At 44.4% G+C, this 16920-nt stretch overlaps 1 protein-coding gene across 1 annotated transcript in view; it reads right to left on the bottom strand.

The window, feature by feature from the left end:
- The window catches only part of NEK10 (NIMA related kinase 10), a 158614-nt gene that overhangs the window by 109730 nt on the left and 31964 nt on the right, over positions 1 to 16920 (bottom strand). Inside the window, exon 7 of the mRNA XM_027088196.1 lies at positions 3484 to 3568. Coding sequence (XP_026943997.1) covers positions 3484 to 3568 — 85 coding nt within the window. The remainder of the gene's footprint in view (positions 1 to 3483; positions 3569 to 16920) is intronic.

Genomic DNA, 16920 nt, shown 5'->3' on the forward strand with positions numbered 1-16920 from the left:
GGGTTCAAGCCCTGGTCTGGGAAGATCCCACATGCCATGTAGCAACTAAGCCCATGCGTCACAACTACTGAGCCTGCGCTCTAGAGCCCGCGAGCCACAAATACTGAGCCCACGTGCCACAACTACTGAAGCCCGCACACCTAGAGCCCTTGCTCCGCAATAAGAGAAGCCACTGCAATGAGAAGCCTGAGCATGGCAACAAAGAGTAGCCCCCGGTCACCGCAACTAGAGAAAGCCCGTGAGCAGCAACAAAGACCCAACACGGCCATAAATAAATAAATAAATAAATTTAACAAAAAAAGAATTTTCCCTTTATCCTTGATAAGCAATGTGTTATGACAGCTTACTGTAAGGAGTCCAGGTGGACTTTTACCTTTATCCTGCTTGGGACTCCAACTACACTTGAAATCTCCAAACATATGTCGCCCTTTAATTATGGAAAACTAAGAAATTTATCTTTAAAAATGGCTTCTCTTTCATCCCTTCCACTCTTTTCTTGCTGGAACCTCCATTAAGCATATACTGGAGCCTCTGGGTCAAGAAATGACGACTGGATCATGGCCCACCATGATCTTCTTAAATGACTTCCAGAGAGAACCTTGTACATAATATTCAATGAAAATTTCTACAACACATCAGTTGTAAAAGAAAGGGAGTGAGTTCAAGACCTATAGTCTGATCTTTCAATGAATGCAGTGATGAAGGTGAGATGAAGGCTTAAGGGGATAGCAGGTCAAGAAAAGGGCATTTTATGATAAAAGAAAACAGAAAGGGAGCCACTGACACTGTAACAAAGAAAACAGATGGAAGGCTGAACCTTGGCAAGGAGGAGGGTTTTCTTCAGAAATAAGAAGGGACACAAAGGTGCATGATAATCCGAATATTTCAAGCAACAAAGAAAATATGAACACTCCTACTGGGATGGCTTCAGTTTCGCCTATAAAACAGGTAATGCTGTAATCTGATAAGAATGACAGGGGTAGGAGGGGTCTGGGTATGAGAAGTGGAGATGGTCTGGAACAGCCACTGTGGATCCTGCAGTACTGACTCACCAAGAGAGGAAGGGAAGGCCTCGAGAGGGCAGAGGTGTGCTGACATTTGTTGGCACAAGTTGTAGTAAACCCCAGCATTACTACGTGACTTCAGCCAAAAATTCTTGGCAACTCAAGATGTTAAACAACTGCTCCTCTTTGTGGACAGAGTGCCAGGAGAGATTCAGGGAGCACCCCCTTCTATGGAAAGACTGGAAATCAATGGGAGGTTTGGCTTCATACGTGTTTTGGTCATAAAATCCCATAAGCAAAGAGGTCATGGGATTCTTCCCTTTAGAGGGCAATCCAGTCAACCTTGTTCCAGCCCATCAAGAACTAGATTAAGAAAGGCAATACTTTATTTTTATTTTGCGGTACGCAGGCCTCTCACTGTTGTGACCTCTCCCGTTGCAGAGCACAGGCTCCGGACGTGCAGGCTCAGCGGCCATGGCTCACGGGCCCAGCCGCTCCGTGGCATGTGGGATCTTCCCGGACCGGGGCACGAACCTGTGTCCCCTGCATCAGCAGGCAGACTCTCAACCACTGCGCCACCAGGGAAGCCCAAGAAAGGCAATACTTTAGATGAAGATCAGCAGGGTATGACACAAGGGCCATCAATTCTCTGAGCAAACATGTCAAAGGCAAATATTTTGCTAACTTCTATAAGTCAAAAAACTAGACCTTCTGCTAAAAATCCACCCTCTTCCATGAATAGTTATATTAATATTATATACACAGTGTTCTTACCCAAGCTGAGGCCTGTGGGGTGTACAGGGGGCTATATTAATAATGACTTGTGGACAAGGAGCTCATGGGGGTGACCCAGGCAAAGTGAAGCACATGGCCCACCCTCACCATGCGTGACCCACACAGTTTTTCTCACAGGAGAAAAGGAAAATTCCCAGAAAACTGTGAGCAACCAGGAGAGAAAGCCATTTGAAGTATGTAAGATATTCAAATGACTGTGGTTGGCTAAACTAGAACAGCACAAAGACAGCTTAGAATACGGAATGAGGAAGGGAGTGACTCTTCTAAAGAAAAGATTGAAGCCATCATGAATCCCAGGAGACTCAAATCAGAGCAGGCTCTGTAGCTGGCTAGTACCAGAACGCTTTTTTTTTTTTTTAAATGCCAAGTTTGGAAAAGATGGTTATTGGGGTAATGAAATTATTATTATTATGACTCAAATAATAATTCATCAATAAAACTGAATCCAAAATAAAAGAGCTTCAGAGTGGTCTGAGCATCCCCGTAGCTTATCAGGACAGGGCATAAAAGGAGATACTTCTTAGGAAAAAAAACAATCTGTGAAAATGACTGAAGCATGTATGAATAATAAGGATAGTAAGAATGCTCTTTAGATATTTAACACTGGCAAGAAGAAACAGTAATGGTTCATAAGCAATTTGGAGGCTTCTCCAAATTGGTTGGGCAGTGGTTCTGCCTGTGTTCTCAAACTGTGGTCCCCTGACCAGCAGCATCAGCATCACCTGGGAAAAGTTGTTAGAAATGCAGATTTCCAGGCCCTCCCCAAACTTACTGAATCAGAAACTGTGGGGGTAGGTGCCAGCAATCTTTAAGTCTTCCAAGTGTTCCTGATGCACAGAAAGTTTAGGAACTTCTGCTTTATAAAAGCAGCTATCTTAGCAGCTGAGACTAGACGGAACAACTTTCATGATCCAGGTGAAGTGTTAGGTAAGCCTTTCTTTAGAGCCTCACTGCTAAAGCACTAAGTTCTTGCTAATCAAAATGTGGGCCATGAACCAGTGGCCTCAGCAGAATCGTGGGTCTCAGGGTACAACTACAGAATCCACATCCGCATTTACAAGATCCCCAGGTGATTCCTCTGCACTTTAAAGTTTAAGAGGCACTAAACTACGACCGCACATTTAACTAACTAGTGAGAGGAGGTGAGATTCCTGCCTGCAGGCACCTCCTCTGAGACAAGTGGGAGGCCCCTTGCTCACCTCTAACTCAGGGTCTGAGGCTGGACTCTGGGACAAGCATGGCTCTGGAGCAGCTACCAAAGCTGCAGATCCTGCCTTTCCCACTCACTGCCCCTGGAGCCCCCTGAGGAAGCCCCCACTTGTCGCTGCTGACTTTGACCTACTGAGCTGCTTGGCATAAGCATGCTCGAAGGTGTGGCCAAGTGTACACCTCTCCAAACTGACTATCGTTTAAAATGCCAGGAGATAATGCAAGCATAGACCCGAAGTTCAATCCACTTCATCCCATGTGTAATAGAGTAGAAATTTACAGGTGTTTTTGTCCCCATTAAATCACTTCTCTCCTATCATTTTAAATAGCAGGTGAGATACTTCCCAAATTTGGAAACTACTGAGTTGTGAGAGAGGAAAAAAAAAAGTTACCATGCTCTGCTTCAAAGAAAAGCCCACCAGGTTTTTCTTCATCTTCAAACAAGTAAAAAATATTTTTATTTTTTGCAACCAACCTGATAACGTGGATCCCTCATTAGAAGTCTCAGACAAATTAATACTCTCAGAAAATGAAGAGATGGGGCTCGATCAACCCACTCTCTGAAAGAAGAAAACAAGAGAGAACATGTTTGTTCATGTTTAAAGGCCAACGTGACAGTTTATGAACAATGCAAGAAGAATAAAAAACGTCTAAAGGAAGAGCATTAGTTTATCTCAAACAGTCTGCAATAGGGACTGTTATTTGATTCTTGAACACTTGACACATTTTAATGCAAAACACATAGAAACTGTCATTGTCACTACAAAGTAGAGGTCCCCAAAATTATTTGGTTCACAGGGACCTTACTGACTCACGGCAGCCCCTGACCAAAAGAAATAGCTAAAGGGTTCAACTTTAAAAGACTTGATACCCTGATAACTTAGTATCCATTTGAAAAAATAATACACAGACACTAAAAAAAAAGTCTTTTTATTTTATTCTTAATCACATTTACTTACTGATGGGGTGTGTGCACCTGTGGACACTAAACAACTTCTCCAGCCTTGGAATCAGATCTAACACCATTACCTCCATTCCCTCTTCCACCTGACTTTCCCAGGGCACTTGCTTTTTGTCACAGTAACCACTGAAAACCCAGCTACAGAAAAGTAAGCCATCATCTAAGGGAAGGCAGTACAATCTAATGTGGAAACTGTAACTACCTGAGTAGTTTGCACTGTGTCTGACAGATGTTGTGTATCATTGCTGTTTTCCTTGAAATTTAAAAATATCCCACAACACCCCTGGGGGTTCTCTGCAGCTCCCAGGGCACTTCAGCGCTCCCTGTGGGAAACATTGTGATGAAGTATTTTCTTACACCTTAGATCAGTCTTCCTGGAAGCAGACTCTTCCATGAAGATTGGTGTGCGTGTGAGTGATTGAGGACATGCTCTCGGGGAGTCCACCTGGAGTGGAGAGCAGGGGTGAGGAGTGGGGAAGCCAAGTGGGCAAGGGCCCTTCTGTGCCAGCCTCACCTCCAAGGACCCCCCACCCCCACGGAGGCAAGCACCCTGGTTTTCCTGCTCCCAAAACGGCTGTCACAGTGTGTGTGGAGGGTGCTGCAGCAGGGACTAGGGAGCAAGTTCTCAGGCACTGCTGCTCTCCGGGCCTGCGGGCAAAGTGGACTCAAAACTCCAGAGCGGGGTACCAGGGCCCAGCCGCTCACATGGACGCTGCCACCCAGTCCTCGACTGAAGCCCGAGTCACAGGGGCCACCAGCACGGCTGGGGCTCACTGCAGGCACGGCTCGCTCAGTGGGTTCCAGCTCGAGGGAGCAGAGTGGTCGGCGCAGCACCCCCGTCACTCTGGGGTGGGGTCATCGGCACACCCAGCACCCGTCCCAGCTGCTGTGCCTCCGTGAGCAGCTTCTACTTCACTGCTCAGCTTCTCTGTGCCAGTTAGAGTTAGTAGTAAAAAAAATTCAAACTGGGAAAAATTTTCAGGCTGCTCCAGTGTTGCCACTCAGGCTGCAGAGCGTGAACACTGCGAAGGGCCTTTCATGGCACTATGTAAGGATGCTTCTGCCCAAGAACCTGTAGGAACAGAGCCCAGGCTGAGGCCGGGACCCACAGCTTCCTGAGTCTCAGCTGACAGCACGTCTGAAACCGAATTCATGCCCCGCCGCCCCCCCCCCCCCCCCGCCACAAACACGCCTCACCCCTCCAGGCCTCCAGTTGATCAGACCGAAACCCTGGGTGTTTTCTCACCTCCTCTACTTCCCTCACATCTTTCATCTAATCCCTCAGCACATCCTGTCTGCTCTACCTTTAAAATATCTCCCCATTCCCACCACTTTGAGGTAGGAGGTAGATGGGCCCCTGGGCTGAGCCACTGGAGTTCGTCAAGCAGAATAAATTGGAGCTTTGTTTTCCCTGGACACACCAAGGACAGAGCTAGTGACAGGAGCTGAGCTCTGAGGGGGAGTAAAGAGATAAAACGACCACATCTATCACTACTGAAGTCAAGGAAACCTCCCTGACTGCACATGCGCAGGAAGGCTCCTTTGGGGTCAAAAAGGGGCGACATCATCCCATAACAGGTGCTGTCAAACCTCCGTTAGCCTCTGCACTGGAATCCAACTTGGCAAAAAGATGTGCACACATATCGGGCAGGGCAGTAGGACAGGTCAGGTGTGGGGAAAGAAGCGAGATAACTGGCCAGAGCAGAAGGAAGACCCAGAAGAACCGCCCCATATAAATGATTTAATCGCCTCTTTATTGCACTCCTCATTCAGGAGGATGCCCACACCCTTTCCCTCCAGGTGTGTACTCCTGTTTTGCTTCTGTCTAAATACACTGTTTCTCTATGTGTTCTCCACATGTTGTGCTGTGTCTCTAATAATAAACTTTGTACCTGTTTTTGCCTCCTTGATTCATTCTTGCTTTCAAACAGGGGCAAGAGCCAGGGGAACTTTGCTTCTAGCCTCCAGCCCCTGCTGGACTAGCAGCTAGGATTCCTGGTTTTCATCCAGGCTACGCAGCTCCAATTGCTAGGCAGGGAAATAGGATCCTGCTTCAAGACCACTCACCGCTGTCTCTCCGAGATCAACTTCTCACTCCCTCGTCTTCTATGACCCTGGTTCAAGCCGCCATCATCTTTTGCTTGAACCATTGCAAAAGCCTCCCATCTGGCTTTCTTGCTTCCATCTTTGTCCCCAACTTCAATCTTCACACATCTGCCAAGGAGACAAACACCCTCCCCTGCCCTCCTCCAACAGTTCTCCTCTCACTCAGTCCTCACGGCCCCTGAGGCCCTACAGGACCCGGCCTCCCCACTGCCTCTCAGACCTCATTCCCCCCGTTCTCCACTGCCCCCACCCATGCTCTCTCAGACACACTGACCCTCTCATAACATGGCTGGGCTGGGCTTGGAACCTGTGCCTTTGGTGCTTCCCGTGAAGCAGACTTCTGTGACTTTTTAACACTGGAACCTCCCATACAACTATATAGATGTCCTCCGACATGACATGAGGCCAGTCACATGCAGTTGTTCTAACCAAAGTGTATGTCAAGGTGCAGAAGCCACCAACACAGCACAGCCTGGACTCCTGAGGTGAGGAAGGGGGTCTGAGCACTGCCGAGCACTGGACCTGCCTGCATCACCTGTGGAAGTTAGTCCCTGCCAGGTGACACGTCTTACACTGCCCTCCAAACTAGTCCAACAGTGGCACTGGGTGCAAATGTTAACAAAAACCTAAAACAAAATGTGTCTGCTATTTCATACATAGCCAAGAAAAACAGAGAAAGATAATGGAAGCTACTTTGGACTAGAATCCACATAGTTTCTCCCACCCTCTCGCACCTCCACAGCTGAGCTGGTTGTACATCCAGCAAAGTTAGGATACTTTAAAGATCTGCCCCTCAGTCAAGTGAAGCATTTACTTGAGCTGCAGTCCCAAGCCAACCCTTGCATGGCTTGTCCAATATTGATCCTTGACATTTGGTGGGAAATTCAGTTTTGACTCTTCCACAATCCTGAGAAATTCAACTCTGTCCCAAACCTGCCCATCTCAGACCTGAGTGCACGAGACACACCCTCCTAGAAGGCAAGCCAAACATCTGTGGTTCCTGCCACTGGAGGTTTCACCCCCAGCCCAGCCCCCTTACACTCCGCCCCAAGCCACTCACTGTTTCTTCCATCTACTAACTTAGCTCATGGGAAGGAAGTTGGAAATATGTTTTTCCCGTAGCCTTATATTCCCAAGGATGTTTGACTGCTTCTTATAAATTAGAGCCCCCAGCAGAGGCCTGGCTCTGCAAATAGAGGTTGAGCAAGATGTCCCAAGAACATCACTGGCTGGGAGTCACTCCTCCTGCCATCACCAAGGCTCCTGGCAAGAGCTGCCTGCCACAGCCACCAGCAACATCACAGCCCTCCTATAGCCAGGGCACCACGACAGTGACACCTCTGCTACGGAGGCAAAGTTCAGTTTCTTCTGAAAATAAAGGCAGGACTCAACCCATCTAAGGCCTGCAGCCAGGCAGAATTATCCAAGGCCACAGTGGGAAGCTGCACTACATTTCATCCTAAGTTCCTTGTACTGGGAAAAATAATGCAAATTTGAAGTACCTTTTGAATTTAAAACAGTCACCTCTGGGAACACTTGTAAGGATGTGGTTATTCTGAGGCTCCTATTAGAAAGAGAATACCTTTAATCTCATAAGTAGAGGGATGGCGCATGACTAGTTTCCCTTCCAGGTGCTGGGGTCATCTAAAGATAGAGTGTAGCCTGCAGTGCAGTGCAGACACTACATCCCAAAGATCTAACAGGAATAATGATCCAGTTGCAACAGCTGCTGGTAACCTCCCGAGGTTTAATGCTGGCTGTTCTTCATTATTTAAGAGGAGAAGCCATGGGACATACTGAGAGATGACTCACACTACAAATATGTGTGTACTGAAATTTTTCCTCTTAAGAATATACAATCTTCATGAGGAAAGTCCATGGCCTTTCAAATGTTTTTTCACATTAAATATGAAAAGGTTTTTTTGTTCTGTTTCTTCTCACCTCTAAAAAAAAAAAGAAAAGAAAAGGAATTCCAGAATGGTTTTTGTTTTGTTTTTACCATAAAAGGAGTGCAAACAAATGAAGAGTTCCAGAAAAGTCTCAAAGCTCTGTTCCAAGCAAATGGCATTTTTTTGTTCTACAATTTAGAACTGTGGCCCAAAGCTATTAATATTTCTATGTGATTCTGGCCTATTGTAAATGTAAATAGAATTCCTGGTGTCTGGGTCCTGCAGGGCCTCCCCTCTGAGCGCTGACCTCTGAGGAGCAGTTGTTCCCTCCATGGCTTCCAGCCCTCAACCTCCCCCCTCACCCAAGGACCTGGCTCACTGACTGGAGCTCTGCTGTTCATGGGGAATGGCATGTTCTGTAAGGTGATATAGAGCTCTGTTTGCCAAGAGTCGGGGGACTAGGAAACGCACTGAGTCTAGTGTAAGCAGAGGATTACAGAGAATAATAATGACAGACTCTAAAGATGGCTGCCTTTGTTTGACTGAGGAGGAGCCAGGTGACTTGTCCAAGAGTGCGCATAGGTAGCAGAGCTGGGCCCTGACTCCCAGGCCAGGGCTCCCGCATCCCCCACCTCCACCCGGCACAGAAATGGGCTCTTAGATACATCTACTGCGGGGGCAGGCATGTTCTGCACAGTGGTGAGGGGTCTCCTGAGGTAGCTCTGAAAACCTTGTCTGTCGGCAAAGACAGTGTTTCCCTGGAGGCTGTGTTCCAATAGAGTAGCTGCACAGCAGCAGATTCATGACCAGGCAAATATTTATCCCCTCTTGTGACTGAACTTTTGCCACTGCTTTCACAGGACTATTACCACATGGCAGTATGACCAGGCCCCACGGCCTTTGTCCACGACCACCTGCCACATCGCTTTCGGCATCAGATGCCATTTTCTGCTATCAGTATAAAAAAAGAGAAGGAAAAATGGTACCACCAGAGACATAGCATTTGAAAAGAGAAAGGGTAGTTGGGGTTTCACCTTCCCATTCAGTCGAAGAAACCAGTATGCGATGTGAGAGTCACAAAGCTGCAGGACTGAGCACTGAGAGTCACACAGTCTGGGGTAAACTCCATCCAGGGGCTGATGCAAATGCCAGAGGTCACAACCTCAGCTGGCTCTCACCCAGAAAAAGCAGCATCTTCAGAGGAGGTGTTATTTAGATTGCCCTTTTCATTAACGCACAAAACAACCACCACCAAAAAACTACCACCTTTCACTAAAAATTTAAAAGTGGAGAAATTCAAACCTGTTTCAGTATTAATATTAGCTCAAATTCATATGACAGAGCCCTATTTTTTTGGATAGTTGTAAAAGCAAAATTCACATCAAAATAGACATGTAAAACTTAAAAGGAATAAGAAAACGTGAAGAAATGAATTATAAATGAGTATTCAAGGAATATTTACTGACTTGTTCCACTATTCTTAATGGGTAGTGTCATCCATTAAACCTGTCCCAGAAGAGACACCCAGTCAGAGGTCCATCCAATTCATCATGTTGGTCCCAAAAGTTAGACAGATATTGAGTAGAAAGGACTGTTCTAGCTGTTTCTTCTCCATGGCTGGTGAAAGTTTCAGAGATTGAATGCTTTCAGATATTTGCTGATCACCTCCTGGGAGCCAGGCACTGTTACATGCCCAGGACTATAGCCTGGACAAAACCATGCCCTTGTGTTCACAGAGGTTACCATTTAGAGAAAGAAGACCAATAACACACACAAACAAACAAAACTGCACATTAGGTGGTGACCAGAGAAAAACAACCCTAAAGTTAAGGGTTTAGGGAGTCCTGAGAATGCTATTTTAGGAGAGTCAGAGAAGGGTTTTCTGATACGGTTAGCATCTGAGTGAACTGAGGAGTGAGTCAAGGTCAGAACAGCGGAAGAGTTAAGTATCTAGCTCCTGAGCAGGAGTGCACTAGTTTGCGCAAGGAAGCCCCTGGGGGCTGGAACAAACTGAGCAAAGACAGCGTAATGGAAGCTGAAGTTACAGAGGTGGTAGGAGCCAGTTCTGTAGGTCTTTTGTAGAATAGGAATAGGGATTTTGGACTTTTTATTCTGGAGAGTCACGGGAAGGCTTTAAGCAGAGGACTGACATTATGTGACAGAAATTCTGAAAAGACCCTTTTGGATGTGCTGTTAGGAACACCATACCATAGGGAGTCAAGGGTCAAAGCCAGGAGCCCAGTTAGCCCACTGCAATGGTCCAAGCAAGAGACAGTGGCAGCTAGGACTAGGTTAATAGCTGGGAAAGACTAAAGTTGAGAGGAAGGCAAGTTGAGTAAGAAAAATCAAAAGTCCCATTTTTGGCATGTTAGCTTTGAGATGCCCAAAGAAGTCCACCAATCAATACATGAAAGAAAAGACTAATTTATAGCAGGAGAGAGCTGTACTTTAGTCTCTCAAAGCAAAGCTGATAGAGGAGTTCAGGAACGGGTGGACTTTCATAAGTGGGGGTTTTGGGGGACTGATTGATTTTAGCCATGGAAAGGGGATTCCTGGAATGTGTTCCAGCTTACTCCCTGGCTCTCAGAAGCTCATGTACTGATGGGAAGCTGTCACTTACTGATTTGGTCAGGTTTAAAACAGGTTCTGGTGCTTATGTATGGCCAACAAGCAGTCATTTCCTGGGAAGGTGGGAACATTTTAATTTCATACCTGTTAGACATCCAAGTGAATGAGTTTCACAAGAAGCAATAGTGGAAAAGAGAACATAATTACTCAAGTGACACTTTTCTGTGGGGCAAACCTGAAAACCAATTTTAAACATATTGGGTTGGCCAAAAGGTTTGTTCAGTTTTTTCCGTAAGATGGCTCTAGTAGCACTTAGTTTTCTTCAACTTCATTCGAAACAATTTTGTTAGATTGTATGTGACAGTTGTCATATCAGCATGCATTTGAAAAAAGACATCAAAATTGGTGAATTTTTGTGTAGCCATTTTAATATTGAAGATGGAAGAAAAAAAGCAACATTTTCGGCATATTATGCTTTATTATTTCAAGAAAGGTAAAAACACAACTGAAATGCAAAAGAAGATTTGTGCAGTGTATACAGAAGGTGCTGTGACTGATCGGACGTGTCAAAAGTGGTTTGCGAAGTTTCGTGCTGCCGATTTGTTGTTGGACGATGCTCCACGGCTGAGTAGACCAGTTGAAGTTGATAGCAATCAAATTGAGATATTAAATGAGAACAATCAACATTTTACCACATGGGAGATACTCAAAATATCCAAATTAAGTGTTGAAAATCATTTGCACCAGCTTGGTTATGTTCATCACTTTGATGTTTGGGTTCCCCATAAGTTAAGCAAAAAAAACCTTCTTGACTATATTTCCACATGCGATTCCCTACTTAGAAGTAATGAAAAAAATTCCGTTTTTTAAACAAATTGTGATGGGTGATGAAAAGTGGATACTGTACAATAATGTGGAATGGAAGAGATCGTGGGGCAAACAAAATGAACCACCACCAACCACACCAAAGGCTGGTCTTCATCCAAAGAAAGTGATGTTGTGTGTATGGTGGGATTGGAAGGGAGTCCTCTATTATGAGCTCCTTCCAGAAAACCAATCAATCAATTCCAACAAGTACTGCTCCCAATTGAAAGCAGTCAATTGAAAGCAGCACTCAATGAAAAGCATCCAGAATTAGTCAACAGAAAATGCACAATCTTCCATCAGGATAACGCAAGGCCACATATTTCTTTGATGACCTGGCAAAAACTGTTACAGCTTGGCTGGGAAGTTCTGATTCAACCGCCATATTCACAGGACATTGCACCTACAGATTTCCATTTATTTTAGTCTTTACAAAATTCTGTTAATGGAAAAAAATTTCAATTCCCTGGAAGGCTGTAAAAGGCACTTGGAACAGTTCTTTGTTCAAAAAGATAAAAAGTTTTGGGAAGATGGAATTATGAAGTTGCCTGAAAACTGGCCAGTGGAACAAAAGCGTGAATACATTGTTCAATAAAGTTCTTGGTGAAAATGAAAAATGTGTCTTTTATTTTTTCTTAAAAACCAAAGGCACTTTTTGGCAAACCCAATACTTTGGCTAATAAAGAACCAGAGAATCCGCAAGGCAGAGGAGAACACAGTACTAGTCAAGGTTGTGCCTCAGCCCCTCAGCTACTGGATCTCTCAAATGAGGTGGAATGGATTTTGTCTTCAGGGTCCATTCCAGCTCTAATTGGATGACGCTTTTGTGTGTGCATATATACATATAGTGTGCGTGTATACGCAATTTAAGTTTGGGATAAACTCTAAATAACATTTTAGGAGAAATTAACATGTAAGAGCTAGATATTTCCTCCAAGTTAGGAATCAGCTTGAGGCCTACAAGCTTATTTTCTTCCTTTCTACATTTAACATTGTGAAACTTAGAACAAAAGGGAGACAAAAAGACAAGATTCTAAAGGATTCTACTCTGCATAAAAGCACATACAGTTGAGGAGATTTGTTTAAGATGGCAGAGTAGAAGGACGTGCGCTAACTCCCTCTTGCAAGAGCACCAGAATCACAAGTAACTGCTGAACAATCATCAACAGGAAGACACTGGAACTCACCAAAAAAGATACCCCACATCCAAAGACAAAGGAGAAGCCCCAGTGAGGTGGTAGGAGGGGCATAATCACAATAAAATCATATCCCATAACCACTGGGTGGGTGACTCACAAACTGGAGAACAATTATACCACAGAAGCCTACCCAGTGGAGTGAAGGTTCTGAGCTCCACTTCAGGCTTCCCAACCTCGGGGTCTGGAAACGGGAGGAGGAATTCCCAGAGAATCAGACTTTGAAAGCTGGCCAGATTTGATTGCAGGACTTCGATAGGACCAGAGGAAACAGAAATTCCACTCCTGGAGGGCACACACAAAGTAGTGTGCACATCAGGACCCAGGGGGAAGGAGGAGTGACCCCATAGGAGACTGAACCAGACCTACCTGCTAGTGTTGGAGGGTCTCCTGCAGAGGTGGGGGGTGGTTGTGCCTCAATGTGGGGACAAGGACACTGGCAGCAGAAGTTTTGGGAAGCACTCCTTGGCATGAGCCCTCCCAGAGTCCACCATTAGCCCCACCAAAGACCCTGTAGCCTCCAGTGATGGGTTGCTTCAGGCCAAACAACCAATAGGGAGGGAACTCAGCCCCATACAACAGCAGACAAGTGGATTAAAGTTTTACTGAGCTCTGCCCGCCAGAGCAACACCCAGCTGTACCCACCACCAGTCCCTCCCATCAGGAAGCTTCCACAAGCCTCTTAGATAGCCTCATCCACCAGAGGGCAGAGAGCAGAAGCAAGAAAAACTATAATCCTGCAGCCTGTGGAATGAAAACCACATTCACAGAAAGACAGACAAAATGAAAAGGCAGAGGACTATGTAGCAGATGAAGGAACAAGATAAAACTCCAGAAAAACAATGAAATGAAGTGGAGATAGATAACCTTCCAGAAAAAGAATTCAGAATAATGAAACTGAAGATGATCCAGGACCTCGGAAAAAGAATGGAGGCAAAGATCAAGAAGATGCAAGAAATGTTTAACAAACACCTAGAAGAATTAAAGAACAAACACCTAGAAGAATTAAAGAACAAACAAACAGAGATGAACAATACAATGACTGAAATGAAAAATACAGTAGAAGGAATCAATAGCAGAATAACTGAGGCAGAAGAACGAATAAGTGACCTGGAAGACAGAATGGTGGAATTCACTGCTGTGGAACAGAATAAAGAAAAAAGAATGAAAAGAAATGAAGACAGCCTAAGAGTCCTCTGGGACAACATTAAATGCAACAACATTTGCATTATAGGGGTCCCAGAAGGAGAAGAGAGAGAGGAAGGACCTGAGAAAATATTTGAAGAGATTATAGTCGAAAACTTCCCTAACATGGGAAATAGCCACCCAAGTCCAGGAAGCGCAGAGAATCCCAGGTAGCATAAACCCAAGGAGAATCATGCTGAGACACAGACAGAGAGTAATCAAATTGACAAAAATTAAAGACAAAGAAAAATGATTAAAAGCAATAAGGGGGGCTTCCCTGGTGGCGCAGTGGTTGAGAGTCCACCTGCCGATGCAGGGGACACGGGTTCGTGCCCCGGTCCAGGAAGATCCCACATGCTGTGGAGCGGCTAGGCCCGTGAGCCATGGCTGCTGAGCCTGCACATCCAGAGCCTGTGCTCCACAACAGGAGAGGCCACAACAGTGAGAGGCCCGTGTACCGCAAAAAAATCCAAAAACAAACAAAAAAACCCTATAAAACTTAGATATATTTTATCTTACATTTAACAAAATTTAACTTATAATGCAACTCTGCCCTAATGACTAGAACAAAGCAAGAATGGGTTCTGCTGACACTTTTTGGCATATGTTTTCTGACAAAGTCGTATAACATGATCCAATTTCCTTGAATTTACTTTTCACTTTTGCAGCATAAAAGAGGTTCATTTCTGCAAATATATTAGAAAGATCCACCAATTTTTCCTAATGCCCTCTCCTATTCTTTGCTATTCAAAACATGCTTTTCTGAAGTTCCATCCTGTCACCTTCCTTGTAACTTCTACAATTGTCAAGCCGTCTGATTCTGGCAGGGCCTCATCTGTCAGATCCCACCAGTTCAGCACCATCACTTTCAGTAACTTCATGGAATTCTACATCTTTAGCCAGATTCCCTAGTTTGTTTCACAAATTAGATTATGTTTTATTTGTATTATATTACAGAATCTTCACATCAGCTGGCAATCAGCAGGGAATGGACCGACAGGGGCCTCAGAGGAACAGTTACACAAAAGAGATACTGGAGTAGAGGCCGACTGTATAGTAGACAGTTAACTGGGAAATGTGTCAGCTTTGTAACAATTTTTACTTCCCTACATAATCTCATAACCCTTTGTGCTTTCCTGCACAGGCAAATGAGATGAAAAAGAAGTGGGTGTATTTTCTAATGGCAGACTCTACTGTGGACAAATGATCTTAGGGCAGAAAGAAAAGTTAGAAGATGAAAATTCATTTCCATACCCTGCCACTCATCAAGATTCATTGCCATGTGTAACCCAGAGTAACCTCAGGTTCAGTGCTTGCCCTTTGAGATCTACTGTGCGATCTTGCCTTATCTGACTCTGGGTTAACAATTCTTGCCTCATTTCAGATGCTGCTTAGTAATTTTATTTCTGAGAACAAAGGCTCAATCACAGGTCAACCTTAGGGAAAAAACCCGGAAAAGGGGGTATCCAGAAGTGTGGTCTAGGGGAGACTGCAGTTGGGGAAAGTGAAATAGAAGAGGGACAACAAGAAGAATGTCAATTGGGCATAAGTAGATGAGAATAAATTCCCAGTCAGCCATATTCTCAGGGTAAACTTGAACAGCATAACATCCAGAATATGCCAACCTTATCTATAACCAGAATTGGACCAAAGACCACACCCCCACCCCTGCAATCTCATCCATCCCTTGTTTGTATTAATACAGTTTATATTTATTACATTTTCTTTGTATTGAGATGCTGGGTAACTGGCTGATCAGAGTGAGTCCCTAGGAAGAAAGGGACCACATGTCCTACTCATCTTTGTATTTTCACCCTCTCTTCCTTCTCCACCACGTGCTCCCTCTCTTCCTTGCACATAGTGATGATCAATAATTTGTTTATTGAATTGAATCCAAGCCTTCCAGGCAACATCAAATCTGATGCTCACAAAGAAAGGGGATAGGAAGCCATACCAGGAAAGGCCCTGAGATGTAATTCTTCTGTTAGTCTAAAGCTAGAGGGTAAAGAAACAAAAAAAGGTAGTTCTGACCAAACAAACGAGGTTATCTGGGGTGAGAAACAATGGAAGACCTTTGTACTTAATCCATCTTTTACCCAACCCTGCTTTTAGAATAGAACTGAACAAAACAACCTCTCAGCAGTGAAAGGATGACATAAAATGATGCTCTTAATGTTCAACATTGCTAAATTCCTTCTCCTACTATGAAAGCAAAGACATTTATAATCATCGCTTCCTGGTTTAAAGATTTCCAGGGACTGATCATTTTGCAAGCCTGTAACTCCATCCAGTCTAACATGCCTCATGAATCACTAAGAATCTGAAAAGGTCCTGACAAGAGATCTCTTGACTTCAGAATTGTTAAGATCTCTTTCAACGGCTGGATGCCAACCCTTACCCAGCTGTTTTCCCTAACAATTCCTGCACCCAGTGCCTTCAGTGCAGAGACACAGTAAGGTCTCTACATCCTTAATATAGGAAATCTTCTGCCTTCACCCAACGTACCAACCTGACAAATGGCCTACTGGACATCCACTGAGGAGTCTACAATAGCTGTCTTCAAAACAAATTAAAGAACTTCATTTTCCAATACCATTTCAGGCATAATTACTCTGCTACTAACCATTGCTCTACTCTCATCAAGCTCAAGAAGAAACAGTCTAGGACAACTTCAGGTCCTTTGCAAAGGTCATTAATCTTTTAACAGTCTTTGAGTATATTGTCAAGAGCTGAGCTGTGACCAAATTACATAACCTTGGTAAAGATTCTAGGCTTCTTGTATCATCTGAGCAAGTCTAATAATCTTCTGCTTAAACCAAGTAAAAAGGCATGGCAGATGCAGTCCCAACCTTGGATTGTTTTAAACTAAGCCAATGTAGTTGGCAGTCACTGTCCAGTACATAAATATGCAATACTAAATAACCCATCCAAAAGATCAAATCATTAGACCACCACTTAGATTGTATTTAGGGATGCTTTTCTACTTACAGTCACCTACAGCACTGGACCAAGTCAGAGTTTTATTTCGGCCAGGCATTAAATTATTAAGATATTTCCTATTTTCCAGAATAAGCATAATTTTTCGCATCTCACTGGAACAGAATTCAGATATCTCAATCAAGTCCCAAAGTGATGGAGAAGAT

Source organism: Aethalodelphis obliquidens, unplaced genomic scaffold (genome assembly GCF_003676395.1).
Source record: "Aethalodelphis obliquidens isolate GAN/ISIS:26980383/991018 unplaced genomic scaffold, ASM367639v1 scaffold62, whole genome shotgun sequence".
In the NCBI taxonomy this organism is placed as follows: domain Eukaryota; kingdom Metazoa; phylum Chordata; class Mammalia; order Artiodactyla; family Delphinidae; genus Aethalodelphis; species Aethalodelphis obliquidens.